Source organism: Chelonoidis abingdonii, chromosome 3, assembly GCF_003597395.2.
Source record: "Chelonoidis abingdonii isolate Lonesome George chromosome 3, CheloAbing_2.0, whole genome shotgun sequence".
Lineage (NCBI taxonomy): Eukaryota > Metazoa > Chordata > Testudines > Testudinidae > Chelonoidis > Chelonoidis abingdonii.
Genome location: NC_133771.1, coordinates 79,803,341 through 79,820,364, shown reverse-complemented (window position 1 = coordinate 79,820,364; position 17,024 = coordinate 79,803,341). Strand labels below are relative to the sequence as shown.

The following is a 17,024-nucleotide window of genomic DNA, read 5'->3' as shown; positions in this document are numbered from 1 at the left end:
ATATAAATAGTCTTGGCAGAAATTGATTTTTGTTTTTTATAATTTTGACGGATAATGCTGATTGGTTTTTTTTCTATTTTTATCAATTTAAAGTTTCAAAGTTGCACAAAATCATGGGTTTTAAGATTCAGTTTTTACAATTGTGGGAAGGTGAGGGAGTTAGACAATAATTACTTAAGGACAGTAGACATTGAGATTCGAAAAGTTAGCTTTATAACCATTAGAACAAAATTGTCAATATATATCTAAATATACAAAGTAAATAGCCTTAAATTGAAGTCTAATAAGTTTTCAAGCAACATTAAATCAAATTCAAGCAAAAAAAATTTCTTTGCCTGTATGTAAAATTTTATTGTCGATGGAAATATTTTTCATCGGTTTGCATGTTTATTGTGAAATTGACATTTATCAATATTTACCCATACAAATCTAACCCATCCAAGCCTAAATATAAAATAAATAGGTAGAAATACTGTGTCAAAGGTGTCATGAGACGATAGGGACAATATTGCATTGATTGATGTACTTCTCTCAACGTCTCAGTATTACACTGTGAAAAACAGAAGCCTGTAGAGAAGAAAATAAAGTGTTGAATCTTCATATGTGGGTCAGGTTTTTTTTCCTTACTTTGGGTCCAATTTCATTTGCTTTAGTGAGAGCAGGAATGAGACCACTGGCTGTGTTCTTCCCTTTCCTTTTTTCATTCAGTCTTTCTGTGTTGCTCTCTCCTTCGTGAATGGCTCCCTGTCCCTTTCCTCTTATGTATAGTGTCAGAGCCATATATCAAAAAGTAGAAATCTCAGAAGGCTTAAGAGTTATTCACACACATTTAGAAAAGTTATTACATTATTTTAAAGAAACTGAAGTTGCAGCAGGCACTTCAATTCCAAGGGATATGTTAAGAAGGATACAGATATGGAAGCATTCACACATATTAAATCTACTACTAATAGCATATTAAACCTTCTTTATTGGAGTCTGCAGCAGGATTAGTTTGTTTTTGGTGGTTGGTTTGTTTAGGAGGTTTTAATTATATTTTGTAATTGGTTCAAAAAGTCTGATGGAAGATGAACACAAATACTCATGAGGACGAAGCTTAAGTAGACCTCAAATACGGGCCAAAACTGTTGAGGTCTTTCAGCTAATGAAGAGTGAAGTAGAGAATGAGAAAAGTGGACTTAAATTGCTCACAGTTGCTCAAACCAGTGAAAAAATATGATGCTGCACTCTGAGAAAGCTAAAACTGATGCCCTGTTGTGAACCTCACAAGGAGGAAATTACAGTAATTCAGCCTTGTGGTCTCAAAGACAAAGTTTTGCTGTGCAAGGTCACTATGAGACAAGTAGGGGAGTAACCAATGCCATTTATGTAGCTGGAAGAAAATACGTACATGACAATCAGAAACATGGCTTTCTGTAGGAAAGACAACAAAATTCAAAGGGACACCAAAATCCTTGACCTGACTTAGTAGCTACAAACAAATCCAAACAACTAACCTTGTCTTTACCAAAAAGATCAGTCACCACAGAGTTAAGACAAGCCAGCAGTGATGTACCCAGCCTGTCCTGAACCAGTCTAGAGAAGGAAAATAGTAGAAATCATTGTTTTATGTCATTTCACTTTTAATTCTTAATAGGTTGGCTTATGCTTCTTTTTATCAAGCTCTGTTTGAACATCCAGTGAAAAAGTTGCTAAAGTAAGACAAATATAACCATAAGCCTGTTGTTACATTTTCATTCTGCTCTTTATACTTCATATAACCTTGTTTTTTCAAACAAAAACCACTTAGTTTGTATTTTTCCATGAATGATGATATCTTTGTACTATCAGATGAAAGGAGAAAGTAGGGAAGTCTGTCATGTTACGCTTTTTATCTCTGTAGTTGAAAAACAACAATGTATGAATAAATCTTTTTTCATTTTGTACGCCTCACTTCTCATTAAAATTAAGTGGCACATTTTTCTCTGAGCAACAGAGAGTCCTGTGGCACCTTATAAACTAACAGAAGTATTGGAGCATAAGCTTTCATGGGTGAATGCTCACTTCATCAGACGCATGTGGTGGAAATTTCCAGAGGCAGTTATAAATATGCAGACAAGAATCAGTCTAGAGATAAGGAGGTTAGTTCAATCAGGGAAGATGAGGCCCTCTTCTAGCAGTTGAGGTGTGAACACCAAGGGAGGAGAAACTGCTTTTGTAGTTGTCTAGCCATTCACAGTCTTTGTTTAATCCTGAGCTGATGGTATCAAATTTGCAAATGAACTGAAGTTCAGCAGTTTCTCTTTGGAGTCTGTCCTGAAGTTTTTTTGCGGCAGGATGGCTACCTTTACATCTGCTATTGTGTGCCCAGGGATGTTGAAGTGTTCTTCTACAGGTTTTTGTATATTGCCATTCCTAATATCTGATTTGTGTCTATTTATCCTTTTACATAGCGATTTGTCCAGTCTGGCCGATGTACATAGCAGAGGGGCATTGCTGGCATATGATGGCGTATATTACATTGGTGGACGTGCGAGTGAATGAACCTATGATGTTGTGACTGATCTGGTTAGGTCTTTTGGTGGTGTCGCTGCTGTAAATATGTGGGCAGAATTGGCATCGAGATCTGTTGCATGGATTGGTTCCTGAGTTAGAGTTACTATGGTGCAGTATGTGGTTGCTGGTGAGAATCTGCTTAAGGTTGGAGGGTTGTCTGTGGGCGAGGACTGGCCTGCCTCCCAAGGCCTGTGAAAACAAGGGGTCATTGTCCAGGATAGGTTGTAGATCACTGATGATACATTGGAGGGGTTTTAGCTGGGGACTGTAGGTGGTGGTCAGTGGAGTTCTGTTGGTTTCTTTCTTTGGCTTGTCTTGCAGAAAGAGGCTTCTGGGTACATGTCTGTTGATTTGTTTCCTTATTTCTTCATGCGGGTATCGTAGTTTTGAGAATGCTTGCTGAAGATCTTGTAGGTATTGGTCTCTGTCTGAAGGGTAGGAGAAAATAGCAGATTTAAAGGTAGCCATCCTGCAGACTGTGAATGGCTTGCCAACTACAAAAGCAGTTTCTCCTCCCCTTGGTGTTCACACCTCAACTGCTAGAAGAGGGCCTCATTCTCCCTGATTGAACTAATCTTGTTATCTCTAGATTGATTCTTGCCTGCATATTTATACCTGCCTCTGGGAATTTCCACCACATGCGTCTGACGAGGTGGATATTCACCCATGAAAGCTCATGCTCCAATACTTCTGTTAGTCTATAAGGTGCCACAGGACTCTGTCACTTTTTACAGATCTAGACTAACAGGCTTCCCCTCTGATTTTTTTCTGAGTCACTGTAGACAACTCACTGTACTGTTTGTAACACTGCCTTTTTTAATGCACCCCATAGAGAGCATCGTGAAATTCAAGACCCTGAAAGGAGAAATATAGACATTGCCATGCTATCTTAGCTGTGAAGTTTATTTAATATCTTCTATCAAATATTTATTTAGTACATACTCTTATTGATGCAGACACACATGAAGCAAAAGGTCATAAATATGCAGGTAGTTGAGCAATGAGGGTGAAAAATCAATTGTAATTAGGACACTGGAAACAGACCTTGTAATAAGGTACTTCACCATCCACCTTGAAACACTTACAATTTCAGATAAATTGTGACATAAACTCTTTAAAACTGTGATAGAAAACAACAAGATGTAGGTAACACATCATTTCATATTTTACAGCTTCACTTTTCATATATATTAATCACTGGTTTTGTTGCTTCTGGAATAAAATAAATTGGGGAACAGTTCTGTAATTCATGGAGATGGTGCTTAGGTTTGTCTGCAAAGGTGCTGTCTTTAAAAACTACACACTGACTAAGAACATAAGAACAGCCATACCAAAGGTCCATCTAGCCCAGCATCCTGTCTTCCGACAGTGGCCAATGCCAGGTACCGCAGAGGGAATGAACAGAACAGGTAATCATCAAGTGATCAATTCCCTGTCACCAATTCCCATCTTCTGGCAAAATAATCTTCCTTGGGATAATTTAATAATCTACCCACTTAGTTTCCCTTTGAAAATGACAACTTGAGAAATGCATTATTTTTCTTACTCTAAAGTGTGTAATTCATAGGGATTAAATGTAGAATTCAGCTGCTCACGTGATCTGTAGCATTTTTTTATTAAAAGTGATCATGACCTTATAATGGGGAAATGCTGAATTTCAATATGTAATAGTTCAATAATAATGAAAAACCAGAATCTAAAGTGACTAGATGAGAGCAGTTACCTTTAAATGAATTTTGAATATTGTGAAAAAGTGAAATTCAGATTGCAAACTAAAATCAAAAGAAGGCCACTGTGAACTGGAGCGTGATTTCACTTATGTATTAGTAATATGTTTCAATTGATACTGTTTTCAAATCATGTTAGAACCTTTCTGTAGAACTCTGCAAAGCCTAATACTAATCATCTAAGCTTCTGAGGGTGTCTTGGATGTGCTGAACATGTTCAACTTGAACCATACTTACCAACTTTTAAAAAAAATTCTATGCATATATTTTTTAGAAGCTGGCTATCGCTAAGGGGCAGAAAAATTATCTTTTATTCTGGTGAATTTCATATTATTTTTACTATGACTGTGTTAATTATCAGGACCTCAACAAGTTGGAAGTTCAGATCAGTCAGTGTCCCCAGTATGTTTTCTTGTTTGGTTGTTTTTGATGGTGGTTTTATTTTGTAAAAACTAATAGGAATCATTCAAATCCCAGAAACAGAAGTGATAATTCAGTTGTATCACTCATTTAATGACTAGCACATTTTCATTCTGTGTCTCTGCTTGTTTCTTTTAGCTGTTTATATTTAAGAATCTCTGTGGCCTTGATAGAGCAATATGCGATCTTTCAAACAGATTTTGCATATGTTACAGCCACTGAATATTTTTGAATATTACATGTGTTTTTTTCTCTTTGACTATTCGCAGTTGTTTTTAACACCACTTGTTTGATTTGATTCTTTTATGTACAACAAAACTCTTTGCATTGGTAGTTACAAAACCACCAGTGCTATACATATCATTTAATTTTTGTCAGTGCTGTAGAGAGTCTGAGTTGAGCCATCGTTATTGTTTTTCACAATAGCAAATGTGTACTGTGAACTCTGTAGCATACTATTGATAATCTTGCAGTAAAATACATTTAATCTCTTAAGTACCTGTTTAAAATGTTGTGTTTAAGATAGCCAGCATTGTAAATCTGATAAACAAAACTGAAAACAACTAAATCCTTCAAGAATTTTATTTTAAGGCATTTGGTATATTTTGGGTGCAAATAAATATTTATATATATTATAAAATACTTAAGAATGCTCACCTGTTTGGAATTCTTGAATGATTAAACCTTTTCTCTTAATTTTTGTCTTTCCTCACAAACACACTTCCCATGCTCCTCCTTTGGTCTCCATTAAGAACCTCCTTCTTCTCTTAATCAAATCCAAAAGAACTGCATGTCAGCACCTGGTCTTTCTTATTAATAGGTTATTTTCCCAGTATTAGTTTGACTGCACCGCACCTGAAGTGGAGTTGTTGTTGTACAGGCTTGCCAGAGGAAGGGTAGCAGCGCTTTATGGGTGAGGGGAGGCAGGAGGTCAGAAGCTGGGAGTCAGCATGGGCGACACTGACTCATCCACTGGGAACATAAGTGCAGAAGACTTTAAAAAGGGCAGGTTTAAAAGCCCTTTCTCCATGCAGCAGGCAAGGCAACACCCATCCTCCCTCCCCTCAAGATGGCGAATATCAGATTGGATTTGACCTGCTCTGGGCTTTGCACTAGTTGCTCCTTTTTAGGGCAATTAGGAAAGTATTTTCCCTCATCACTTTATTCATTTAGGTGGAATGAGATTTTTTTGCCTTCCCTACAGCTGGTTTGAGGAAGTGCTTACTATGGTGAGGAGGAAAGGGGGTTAGTTGTTATGTCACAACTCATTTTGTAAGTTTTGGGTGGATATTCAGTGCAGGTACTTCATAGAGAAGGCATCTAATGGCTGGATAAATGGCCTGGTAAATGATGTAAAAAGGAGGTGCTGGTTAAAGGAATGGAATGAGGGAGCGCTGCTATAATTGGTATGGCAGGGAGCCACCCCCCCTTACTTATAGCTCATCTTACCCCTCCTAAGGGGAAGGAGAGGGTGGATGGTAAGGTCCCAGCCATGAGCTGGCTGGCAGACCTGGATGGAAAATGAAGTGGGGCAGGTGGAAGCCCCAGATAGTTATTTGAATGACCATGGATTTGTCTGCACTGTACATTTTTATCTGCTGGGTAGTCCCAAACATCTAATAATAAAGTTGTGGACTGATTAAATCCATATCAAGTGTCTCCTGTCCTTTCGGTATCGCTGGACAATGATTTTTCTGAAACTGGTTGGGCAACTGTTTTAATATCAACAACTGCTCTTGTTCACTATGGTTACAACAATCTCTCAAGTTTTGACTAGAGACAGAATTAGAGTTGCTATCTCTGAGGTGCTAAAAAAGGGACATCCAAGATGATTCTGAGCCCAGAAAACTACACAGCTGGCTGGCAGTGTGTACTCCACACCCATGTAGATTTTCCAGGACAACTTCATCAAAAAAAGAATGATCCTGGGAAAACATCAACAGGTAGCAACCTTAGATGGAACTCAGCCAAAATCCTGGATTTCTCTCCTCTGATCTGTGGGGATTTGAGATCAGGATTTGAATTTTTCAACTCAGGCTAGTCTCTAGTTTTTAACCTTAGCCTTAAACTTTTATAACAATGGATAATTAAATGGTCTTCCTTTGGCTAAATAATTATGGTAATACAGTAAATACACCTCTACTTCAATATAACGCTGTCCTTGAGGGCCAAAATATCTTACCGCATTATAGGTGAAACCGTGTTATATTGAACTTGCTTTGATCCAACCGGAGTGTGCAGCCCCGTGCCCGCCCCCCCTCGCCACTCCCCCCGGAGCACTGCTTTACCACATTATATCCAAATTTGTGTTATATCAAGTGGCGTTATATCGAGGTAGCGGTGTAGTTTTGGCATTTGAGTTGTCTCTTTTGATCCAAAAGTACAATAACCTCATTTACTTACATGCAGGGAGAGGTATGAGCTAAATACAGTGCATAATATTAAGGAAGTGAATTTTTGTTTTGAATTGATACTTGTGATTTGTGTTTTCAATGGTTGTCATACTGTATAATTTAACACGCAGAGAGGTTACATTTTTCAAACAGAAGTTAATTACCATTCATTGTAAACTCTTTAGCGCTGAGGTTCACTGTATTTTAAATCAAATTAGAAGTTCCTCGGTTCTAGTATTTTCAACTTCGACAGTGAAGCAAATTCACATTTTGCCTGCATTAAGAAGACAGGCAGATGAAGAGATTTTATTTTGTGGAGGTTGATTTGCTACATACAGTGGCCTTTTGCACTTTTGTGTATTTTATAAAATATTTGTTTTCCTTTTCTAACTTTCAAAGAATAGTTCCCATGAAATGCATTGCTTCATATTTATTCATTCTTGAGCAATGCAGCAGATCAGTTAAATCATGATGTGATTTTTCTACTGACTTGCATAAAAATCCTCATGAACACTTCACGAGTTTGAAGCTTAGTTTGGTTCCCTTCAGTTGAATAAATAACAACTATTGAGACAGTATAGCTCAGGTATTGAGAAGCTTTGTCACCCTTTCAGTCTCTCATTAGTCCCAATATATTTTTCCCCACAAGTTCTTAGAACCCAAAATTATTAACTCTGGAAAAAGTAGATGATCTGAATTGCTTTCATCAAGTGTTGGTTTTCCTCTTTCCCCTTCACAATTGCACTCCTTCCCATCTCCCTATTTATTTCTGCAGAGACTTATTGTGTGTGTTTTGCAACATGCCAACGTAATGATCCAAACTTTGCTTTGCTCTACCCACTGTGCTACTCTATGGGCTCTTGGTAGACATGTGATGTGTATGAGACAGCAAAAGTGGGACTAATGTATCTAATGATAAAACAGAAATTGACATTTGCGACAACTGAACATAGAATAAATTAGTTATAATACAGTATATAGTTCTGAAAAACTGTAGTGTTGGGTACTCTAGAATTCTACAGATACGTATAAAGATTCTCAGTTGGTAATGAAGTGTAATAAGATGCTTGTAATAGCCGGAAAGTAACAATCATTCTTGCCAACAGAGCGAGTTTATGTTAAAAAGAAAAGAGAAATTCAGGTTTTCAAATAGCTTTTCATGCTGTGAATCGGTAAATCTGGGCCATCAGCTTAAATGAAGCCACTGTAGTATAATGCTCATCTGGCTTCTCTGGGTGCCAAGTAAGTAAATTCTTTTGCAAGTAATTATGGGAAGCAATTTGATTCACTTACAGTATATAAACAGGTGTTTGCATGTACTTAACTTTCCCTATTAGTGGAAACGGTTCATTTTTATATGGTTCATAATAGTACTGAGTAGTCCTTTTTTTTCCCTTCTTCCTCTTCTTCTTCTTGAAATGGTGATAATTCAACTCCTTTTTAAGTCTGGTGCTTCCTATACTGTAGTTATAAGTGAATTAATATGTTTCCTTTGCCCATTGTAGGTACAAAAGTCCAGAAACAAGCAGTTACGTGAATTGTTTCCAGATGGATTTAGTATTCATCATGCAGGAATGCTGCGGCAAGACAGAAGTTTGGTTGAGAACTTGTTTTCTCATGGACATATCAAAGTACTGGTTTGTACAGCCACGTTAGCCTGGGGTGTCAATCTTCCTGCTCATGCTGTTATTATTAAGGTAAGTGGTTATCCTGCTCTGCAAGTGCATGTGTCTTAAAACAAACCCGTAAAAATGCATGAATAGCAAGATCTTCGTTGTGATTGGGGGGGGGGGTCTGATTGACTTGAAATGTTATTTATCTCTCGTTAAACTGATTCTCTCCAGTCAGAATCCAGTTTGTGTAGTACAGATTTAAATATATTGCAGATTATGAAAGGATTAGTTAAGGTACACTTTTGAGATCATGCTATATTTGCCTAATTTCAGTGTTCAGCTCATCAGGATTATATTCATGTGTGTTTATGGTAATTTTATTAACTTTTCCTCAACCAGGGAACACAAATATATGCTGCAAAAAGAGGCTCCTTTGTTGACCTTGGAATTTTAGATGTCATGCAGATATTTGGTCGAGCTGGACGGCCTCAGTTTGACAAATTTGGAGAAGGCATCATTATTACAACACATGATAAACTCAGCCATTACCTGACTCTGCTTACTCAGCAGAACCCAATTGAGAGCCAGTTTCTTGAAAGCCTTGCTGACAACTTAAATGCAGAGGTAACGTTTGACAAGTTGTTAAGAGAAACTATCTTAAGGTGACCAGTTTTAATCCCAAAAAAATGCAATATTCCTATATTCAAAATGTCTATAAACTAATAGAAACTCCACCCAATAAAGAGATTTTACAGGTATATATTTTGGATTTAAGAGAAATGAACAGTAAGTATCACAAGGCATTACAAGCACAGCAGAAAGTAATTATAGATATTGCAAGTCAAAATATGGAGAGTCAACACAGCAGATATAAGCCCCATCTACACAAGAACCTATAATCTTTTTTTATATTTTTATACAGAATTATTTTAGGAGAATCTGGATTTAATTAGCATAACTGGATTGTTCCAATGCTCTGTATAAAATTTATTAATACAGGCAAAGTATAAAAAGATTTCCTTTTACTTTTATACTGTTATACAGTTATATATATAAAACAAACAAGAAATTTTCTAAAAAATAATATTTTTTTGGAAAAGTTATCCTTTTTTTGTGAAAACTCTTAATATTTAATTTATTGAACCTGAGCTAGGAAATGTAACTCGTATTCTGGTTTGACCTGTTCTTTCTCTTTGATATTAGTTTTACAGTAGTAATTCAAACAGATTTGTTACAAACAGCAAGTCATTGGTTTGCTTAAATTAAAATCTCCAATTAATATCTATTTTCTTTGAAAATGTCATAGTTATTTGCAGACTACATTTTGCTTTAATCATAATAAAATATAACTTTTCAAAGGCTAGTCATTGTAGTAACCAATTAAAAAACATTTTTTCCGGGACATTCAGAAATCTAAATATGTATTCCAAATCAAGAAGAGTAAATCACTTTTCAAAAGCACTTATAACTTTGAATTTCATTACTTTTATTGGAAAAAAAGTTTATTTAACTTAAATGTCTTTCAGTAACTTATTGAAACCTTGAAAGCCTTAATGACTTCATTAATGGATCACATTTATGTCTTGATGTTTGGGTATATGTTTCATTCTTTTATCCATGTATTTCTTTGCTTTATTGTTTGTCACTACATTAGTCTTTTTTTTTCTTTTTTTTCTTTTTTTTTTTTGTAATTAGAGGGCCAAGTTATATAAAAAAGGAAAAAAATGTGAGTAATACCTAAAAACCAAACATAAAGCTAAAACAGATGTAATAGTTTCTGAAAAGTGCAGGTCTACTTCCTGGTACCCCTCTTCATAGAAGAGTGAGGGTCAGGGTGAGCAAATGGCCAGATTTGGTCTCTCTTAGTTTTTGATGTTTTGGGCTCTCTTGATTGAGACTCTTTTCATTCTCTGTTTGCAGGAAGAATCCCTGTCCAAGTAGATTTATATATCAGTACAGCCCAGGGGATGGGTGTATTTGGGGCTGCAGCACCTGCCTGAAAAGGCTTCAGCTACTTCAAAGAGCATTAGCCATAAAATACTATGGAAGGGTGGAAATGTTCACATGTGCTTCCCATCCCTCTCCCACACCACCATGCAATTTAAAAATGTCTGGAAATTTTGGAATGTAACAAGGGTTCTGGACAGGAGTATCTCCTAGTGGTGCCCCCCAAGGAACCTGGTGAGGTTTGGGGGCAAAAAGAGAGAGAATCCCCTCCTCCTACACACCCCAGAATAGGAGAGAGAGGGACAGGAGGGTTAGAAAAGGAAACACCTGTGACCATCTGCAATCCCTCTTTCCCCCCAAATGAGGCAGAGCAAAGGGAGAACAACACTGGAGGGAGCTTGGTAGATCAGCTACTGTCCTGAGCACTGAGTTCCGTAGGCCTGCTGCTACAGAGCTGACAGTAGCCCTGCTGTGCTCCTCCCCCAGTACACCTTTGATCTGCCTGTGGGAAGAAAAGAGATAAGGTCTGTGAATCTCCCACCATTTTTCGCCAGAGCAAGATTTCATAGAATCATAGAAGAATCGGGTTGGAAGAGACCTCAGGAGGTCATCTAGTCCAATTCCCTGCTCAAGGCAGAACCAACACCAACTAAATCATCCCAGCCAGGGCTTTGTCAAGCAGGGCCTTAAAAACCTCTAAGGATGCAGATTCCACCACCTCCCTAGGTAACCCATTCCAGTGCTTTCTCTCTGTCTCGATGAAAGACCAAGGTTAGTCATTAATATACTTTAATAAAAATTGAGGGTTAGGAAAAGAAAAGGGGGAAGTGAAGCTGTAAATCTAATAGCTGTGGTAAAATAGAAATGAAACTCTGAAAAGAAACTCAGTAGAATCTATCAAGTCTTTCTGCTGTGTTGGTAGATCAAGCATTTTTACTGATTATTTCTAACCCAGGCTTAAAGAGTACGTCAATACTCTATGTCCATGCAAAAGAATTTAAATGTATGCCTCAGCTAACTTACATTCCAATAAATTGGCCAGGTAACACAATATCCAAAATAAAAAATTCAAGAAATACTGTATCTGCAAATAGCAGACTTGAAGTAAACTGAGCCATTTTCTCAAGAACTTTGTACCAGAAACAGCCCCTTGATAGATTTCTAACATATGTCACTTTGTATTATTACCACATTTGTATATGTTTGGCATAACTAGGTTTGTTGTATTGAACACATCCTGTATGCATATCTGGAGGGATGTGTGCACAGTGAAGCAAAAATTCCAAAACTTAATGCAAATGAAGATCTTCTCTATACAGAATTGACTGGAAATCTGTCACCTGAGCACAGTTTGCAATGGAGTTTTTTCTTGACACCAGTTAATGAGTTGAGAAAACAGTACTTAGCAATTTGAGTTCTGTGCAAATAGATGTTCTCTATTTCTTTTGTATTCTGGGATAAAAATGTCAAGTAAGTGAAGCTACTGCTATGATCTAGGCATCATTATGATCCACTCAGTTAATACCTAAACTCAATGTGCAGGTTTGGTTAAACAGAGTATCCAAGATGCATAAGGGATGGTATGGAGAGCAATACATAAAAAAGTATAGTATAGTATTATAAAACTATATTAAAGATGCAGACTCATGAAATATTGTGAACAATACAGATCACTCAAAAAGGATATTGCAGAATTAGAGTGGGATTCAGAGAAGGCAAGGAGTATGATTAGGTGGGGAAAAACTCTCATATGAAGGCTGCAAAGATTGAGATTTTTTACCTTAGAAAGGAGATGAATAAGAGGAAACATGATAAAAATATATATCAGATGTTCTCCCTGTTTCATAATGCAAGAAAAAAGAGATAGTCAATGAAATTGAAAGATGGCAAACTAAAAACTTACAAAGGAAATACTTTTTCACACAACATGTATTTAGGCTGTGGAATTCATTGATGTCATTGAGGCCAAGAACTTATAAAGATTCAAAGAGGAATTGGACAAGTGTATGAATAACAAGACTTGCTGTTAATACTAATGAAAAGAACAATCGAAGGAAGATAAAATCTCGTGTTTCGGGTTTTAAACCAATCTCCGACTATTGGATCAAGATGAGACCTTAATCAATGGCAGATTGCCACATATCTGCTTCTTCTGCAGTTTCTTGTGCCTTCCTGTGAAGCATCTGGTACTATCCAGTGTCAGAGACGTGATAGTGAACTAAATGGACCACAGGTCTGATCCAGTATGGCAATTCTTATATCTCTGTGCATTTTGATAGACAATTTCTGTTAAAATATACCCTCAGTTGACTTTGAAACCTGCAGTTTAAACCTATACCTTAATCTTTGATTTAATATAGAAAATACAGAGACATGGAACACTTCATATCCATAAATTAAGGGGTTTGTGTGTCCCACAGCACACTAAGGTTTCAATGATTAAGCCGATTGGTAGTTGTGCAGAAAAGGCAAAATCCATGAAAGGAGACAGTCATGTTTTGTGCCTCTATCAGAAGGAAAACAGTGCAAAATTACATAGCTGTCGTATGGAACAGCAGATTGAGCCAACTAATAAAGGGCTTGAAAGTTTCCAACTCAAATACCCAGCTTTTGTGTCTGACTGCTGTCCTTTGAACAAAAGGAGAGGTAACTCCTTTCTGAGTTGAAGAAATCCTATCAATTAGCTGTCTTACCTTATGATACTGAATACTACATGCCAATAAAAAGTTCAGTTTAATAGGTATGGATAATCCTATGACTGAAAAACTAGGAGTTTAGCCAAGTTTTTTATATCTGTTAAGCATTTATTCATTTGTTTAACGATAAAACTTATTTTAATAACTAATTAAGCTACCCAGGGTCTTTTCTGGGGTAGAGATAATAATATTAAAATAACAAAACATAAATTATATATGATTGAGAGGTTGGAAAGAGAACTTGGAGAACTTCTGACAAAAACTTTTGGACGAGCCTTCTGATTTCTAGAAGAGTGATGGGTTCCCCCTAAGTGCTCTGTTTTCCTAGAAATTGCAGTAAATTACAAAATCAGAGTTACTGCAATTTTTTCTCATGAATGGTCTAAAAGCAGAGAAGTGTCCATCTTTATAATACTGTTTTAACACCAACATCGGGTCATAATGGTTATTGCGAAAATGACATTATCTGCATTTGGAAACATGCCACAAGTTATTGCCAAAACCACATCAAGTTTTCTTATGTAAGTGTTAGTGATAGGTTTCTACCTTTGTGATTTTTAAAGAAACAGACAATTGTATTGCCTGTTCTTAAGCAAGTTTTCTGGTATGGACTTATTGTAAAAGTAGCTGGTTGTGCATCTGTCTTTCTAATGTGTGGGAAGCTACGTTAATGTATTTTTCCTATCTTGAAGCATTATGCAAAGACTTTATTAATGAAGCTTTGCCGTTTTTCCACAACCAGCAATGGATGTAGTTTAATTAGGCCTCATCTCTCTTCATTTAACTTATCTGCTAATACTCGGTAAGAAATTGTACAGGGCTTTTCTCAATCATTTCCACTTATTTGCGAGGGCTGCTGTCAAGTCTCCCCTATTCTAACCTGGTCCAAGCCTGTTGCTGGGACCCGTCCATCCTCATCTCATGGGATGGTTAAGAGGAACTGGGGAAAAAGGGGGGGTGAGTTATCTCCCTGTTGTCTGACTTTAGGAGCTCCAACCTTCCTTTTCCCAGCTTCTTTAATGGATGACTTCCCCTAAATTCCCTTCCAACTGCTATGTATTAGGGAACTGTATCATCTCTGTAACAAGTACTGCACTGGACACCTGGTACCTGCTAAATTGTGGCGTCTTGGCTTAACCTCCTTACCTACCCCACTGAATCCCTGACCTGTGGGCAAGGCGAAAAGCCCACTCTACCTCAGTCAATTTGACAGTGAGGGAAAAATTCTTTCCCAGCCCTGAAAGAAAAACGATGACTAGTGCAATGCCCACAGCAGATCATAAAAACCACAGTCTTACTCTGATCCCATGGTTGGAGGGTGGGTGTTGCTGATCTATGATTAATGAGAAAGAGAGTTCCTTCCAGAGTGCATGGGATATAAATGCTTTCCTCTTGACAGTCCACTGTCTCTTTATTTGGTTCCACTCAGGTAAGTCCTGTGTAACTCAGATTTAGAAGAGACATTTAAAGGAGCCCTAAACTCTTTTCTTCCTCCTGGCCAGATGACTTTCAGTTGCAATGAGCACCTTTGAAAAACTTAGGTGTGGAATTGGCTTAAAAAACTCGTGTTTTCAAAAGCCTGTATGAGAAGTGATTTGAGAGGTCTTTGGCCCCGGGAGAAGTTCACAAAACTGTTACTTGGCATAGCACAACATATAGGATATGCCAGTTTAGCTCCTAATGCCAGGGTTAATATGACTGATGTCATGACTCATATATTCTAGTAGAGATAGTAATTACTGGTGGAGGTGAGAAAGAACGTAGAAGATTGTAAATCACATTGACAGATGCACGGTTCTTCCAGGAAAATCACTAATTAATGTATTGTACAGCTATGATATAAATCTTTAAATGTGATGGATATAGGAGGATCCTTTTGATGGAATCTAATGAAGATAATTGATAACAGCATGTAAGTCTCTCCCCATCTTATTTTCTAGAGATACTATTTTTAGTTGATATAATTGCATAAGATTATATAGGAATTTTGATTTAAATACATAACACACTATTGCTAATTAGCACTTGCGGAACAGAGCAATGTTAATTGTAGTTAGTTTTTTCCCTATTAAATCAAAGGATTATTTTTTTATTTTTGTTTTTTGACTATAAAGCAGGCAGAACTTGTCCAGCTGAACTTTAAAATCTTAGGTACATGCTGGCAATTTGGACTGTTGCAGAATGAATGGATGCCCTCCAACCCAGACTCCACACCCGCACGTTATATATTTATTTATCAAAACATAAAAATTAGAGCTCTAGCTGGTGATAAAGATTTTGGAATGCATGCAACCACCTCCAATGTGAAATAAAAACATATCCAGACATAGTAACTAAAATAATTCTTAGGCCGGTCAGTGGCTCTGATCCAGCAGTTCTCAAACTGTGGGTCAGGACCCCAAAGTGGGTCGTGACCCCATTTTAATGGGGTCGCTAGGGCTGGTGTTAGGCTTGCTGGGGCGGAGGCCGAAGCCATGCTCAGGCGTCAGCCCCCCACCGGGGATTGTGTAGTCATTTTTGTTGTCAGAAGGTGGTCACAGTGTAATGAAGTTTGAGAACAATAACATATTCACTGGTACCTGCTAGTGCTGACAACAGTAGAAGTTGCAAAATGATCTCTGTTATAATGCTGTTTTCACATTCATAACTTCCTAAATATTGGCTTTTTTAATGAAATTTTACATGTTTAGTCTTTGCTGTAATGGATTAATAATACAAGTTTAATTTAAAAAAATCTAGTTCTACTCTAGTAAATAGAGCTAATGAAGAAACAGTATGGGCCAGATCATCAACTGGTATGAAGAGAGCATTAGTGGCACCACTTGTCCCATTAAGTTTGAAACTTTGCTTCAACATAGTGTTCATTGGGGATTAGTGATTTTGCTTGGCAAGGGAAAACTTTTTTTTAACAATAATTTTTTGAATTGGAAAAATAATTACTTCTGAGCATCACTGTTTGCCATCTTATAAGATTTTTAGAAGAGCCCTAGCCCTGTTGTGACTTCTCTTCATGTTCTTGGGCTACTCAGAGGGCTTTGATTAACATTGGAGATGATGCTCATGACTCTGCTAGGACAATTTGTGTTAGGAATAGTGTACATATTTTCATTGGAAAAACATACATCAAAATCCTGAAAGATTTCATAGGAAAATATTGGGTTTATGCCTTTTATTTGTTTCTTATGCTGTAGGAAGAAGGCCTGAAAGGGCGATTTTAATTTTTTACTATTTTTTCCCCTTCCCCAAAAGTATTTATTTTTCCAATTTATTTTTATATTATAAATTCAGGTTTTCTCTGCCCTAAGACAAGTGGGGAACTAGTGAAATGATAGCATCCCAAGCATGTAGAATAATTCAGGAGGGGAGGGACTTTTAGTTAGAATGTCTAAAAATTTTGGGGTTTGTTTTTTTTCTTAATGTCTATTTAATTCCAGTGACTGACTAATATTGTGGAGAAGGAACATTTTATTAGAGAATCAACACCTTACTTCTTCAAATAAGGTGTAATGTGGTAAGATTATTGTGTTTTTTCAGCAAAACCAAAAACGATACGTGATGTTGATATTTCTATGGTTAAAACAGAGCAAGCAGAAAACATATCCTTTTTGAGGGAGAGGAGGATTAATTTTTGCAGGCCTTCTTTATAGGGTAAAGAAAAGAAGGGCAGAAGTCCAATTTTTTTTAAATTAATTT

At 37.0% G+C, this 17,024-nt stretch overlaps 1 protein-coding gene across 4 annotated transcripts in view; it reads left to right on the top strand.

Annotated features, from left to right (window-relative positions):
• The window catches only part of ASCC3 (activating signal cointegrator 1 complex subunit 3), a 544,393-nt gene that overhangs the window by 371,067 nt on the left and 156,302 nt on the right, over positions 1-17,024 (top strand). For all 4 annotated transcript variants that reach the window (XR_012655518.1, XM_075063855.1, XM_075063856.1 and 1 more), the window contains exons 15-16: positions 8,581-8,772; positions 9,088-9,312. Coding sequence is in view for 3 of the 4 variants with exons in the window: in XM_075063855.1 (XP_074919956.1) it covers positions 8,581-8,772; positions 9,088-9,312 (417 nt within the window). In the remaining variant the exon portion in view is untranslated. The remainder of the gene's footprint in view (positions 1-8,580; positions 8,773-9,087; positions 9,313-17,024) is intronic.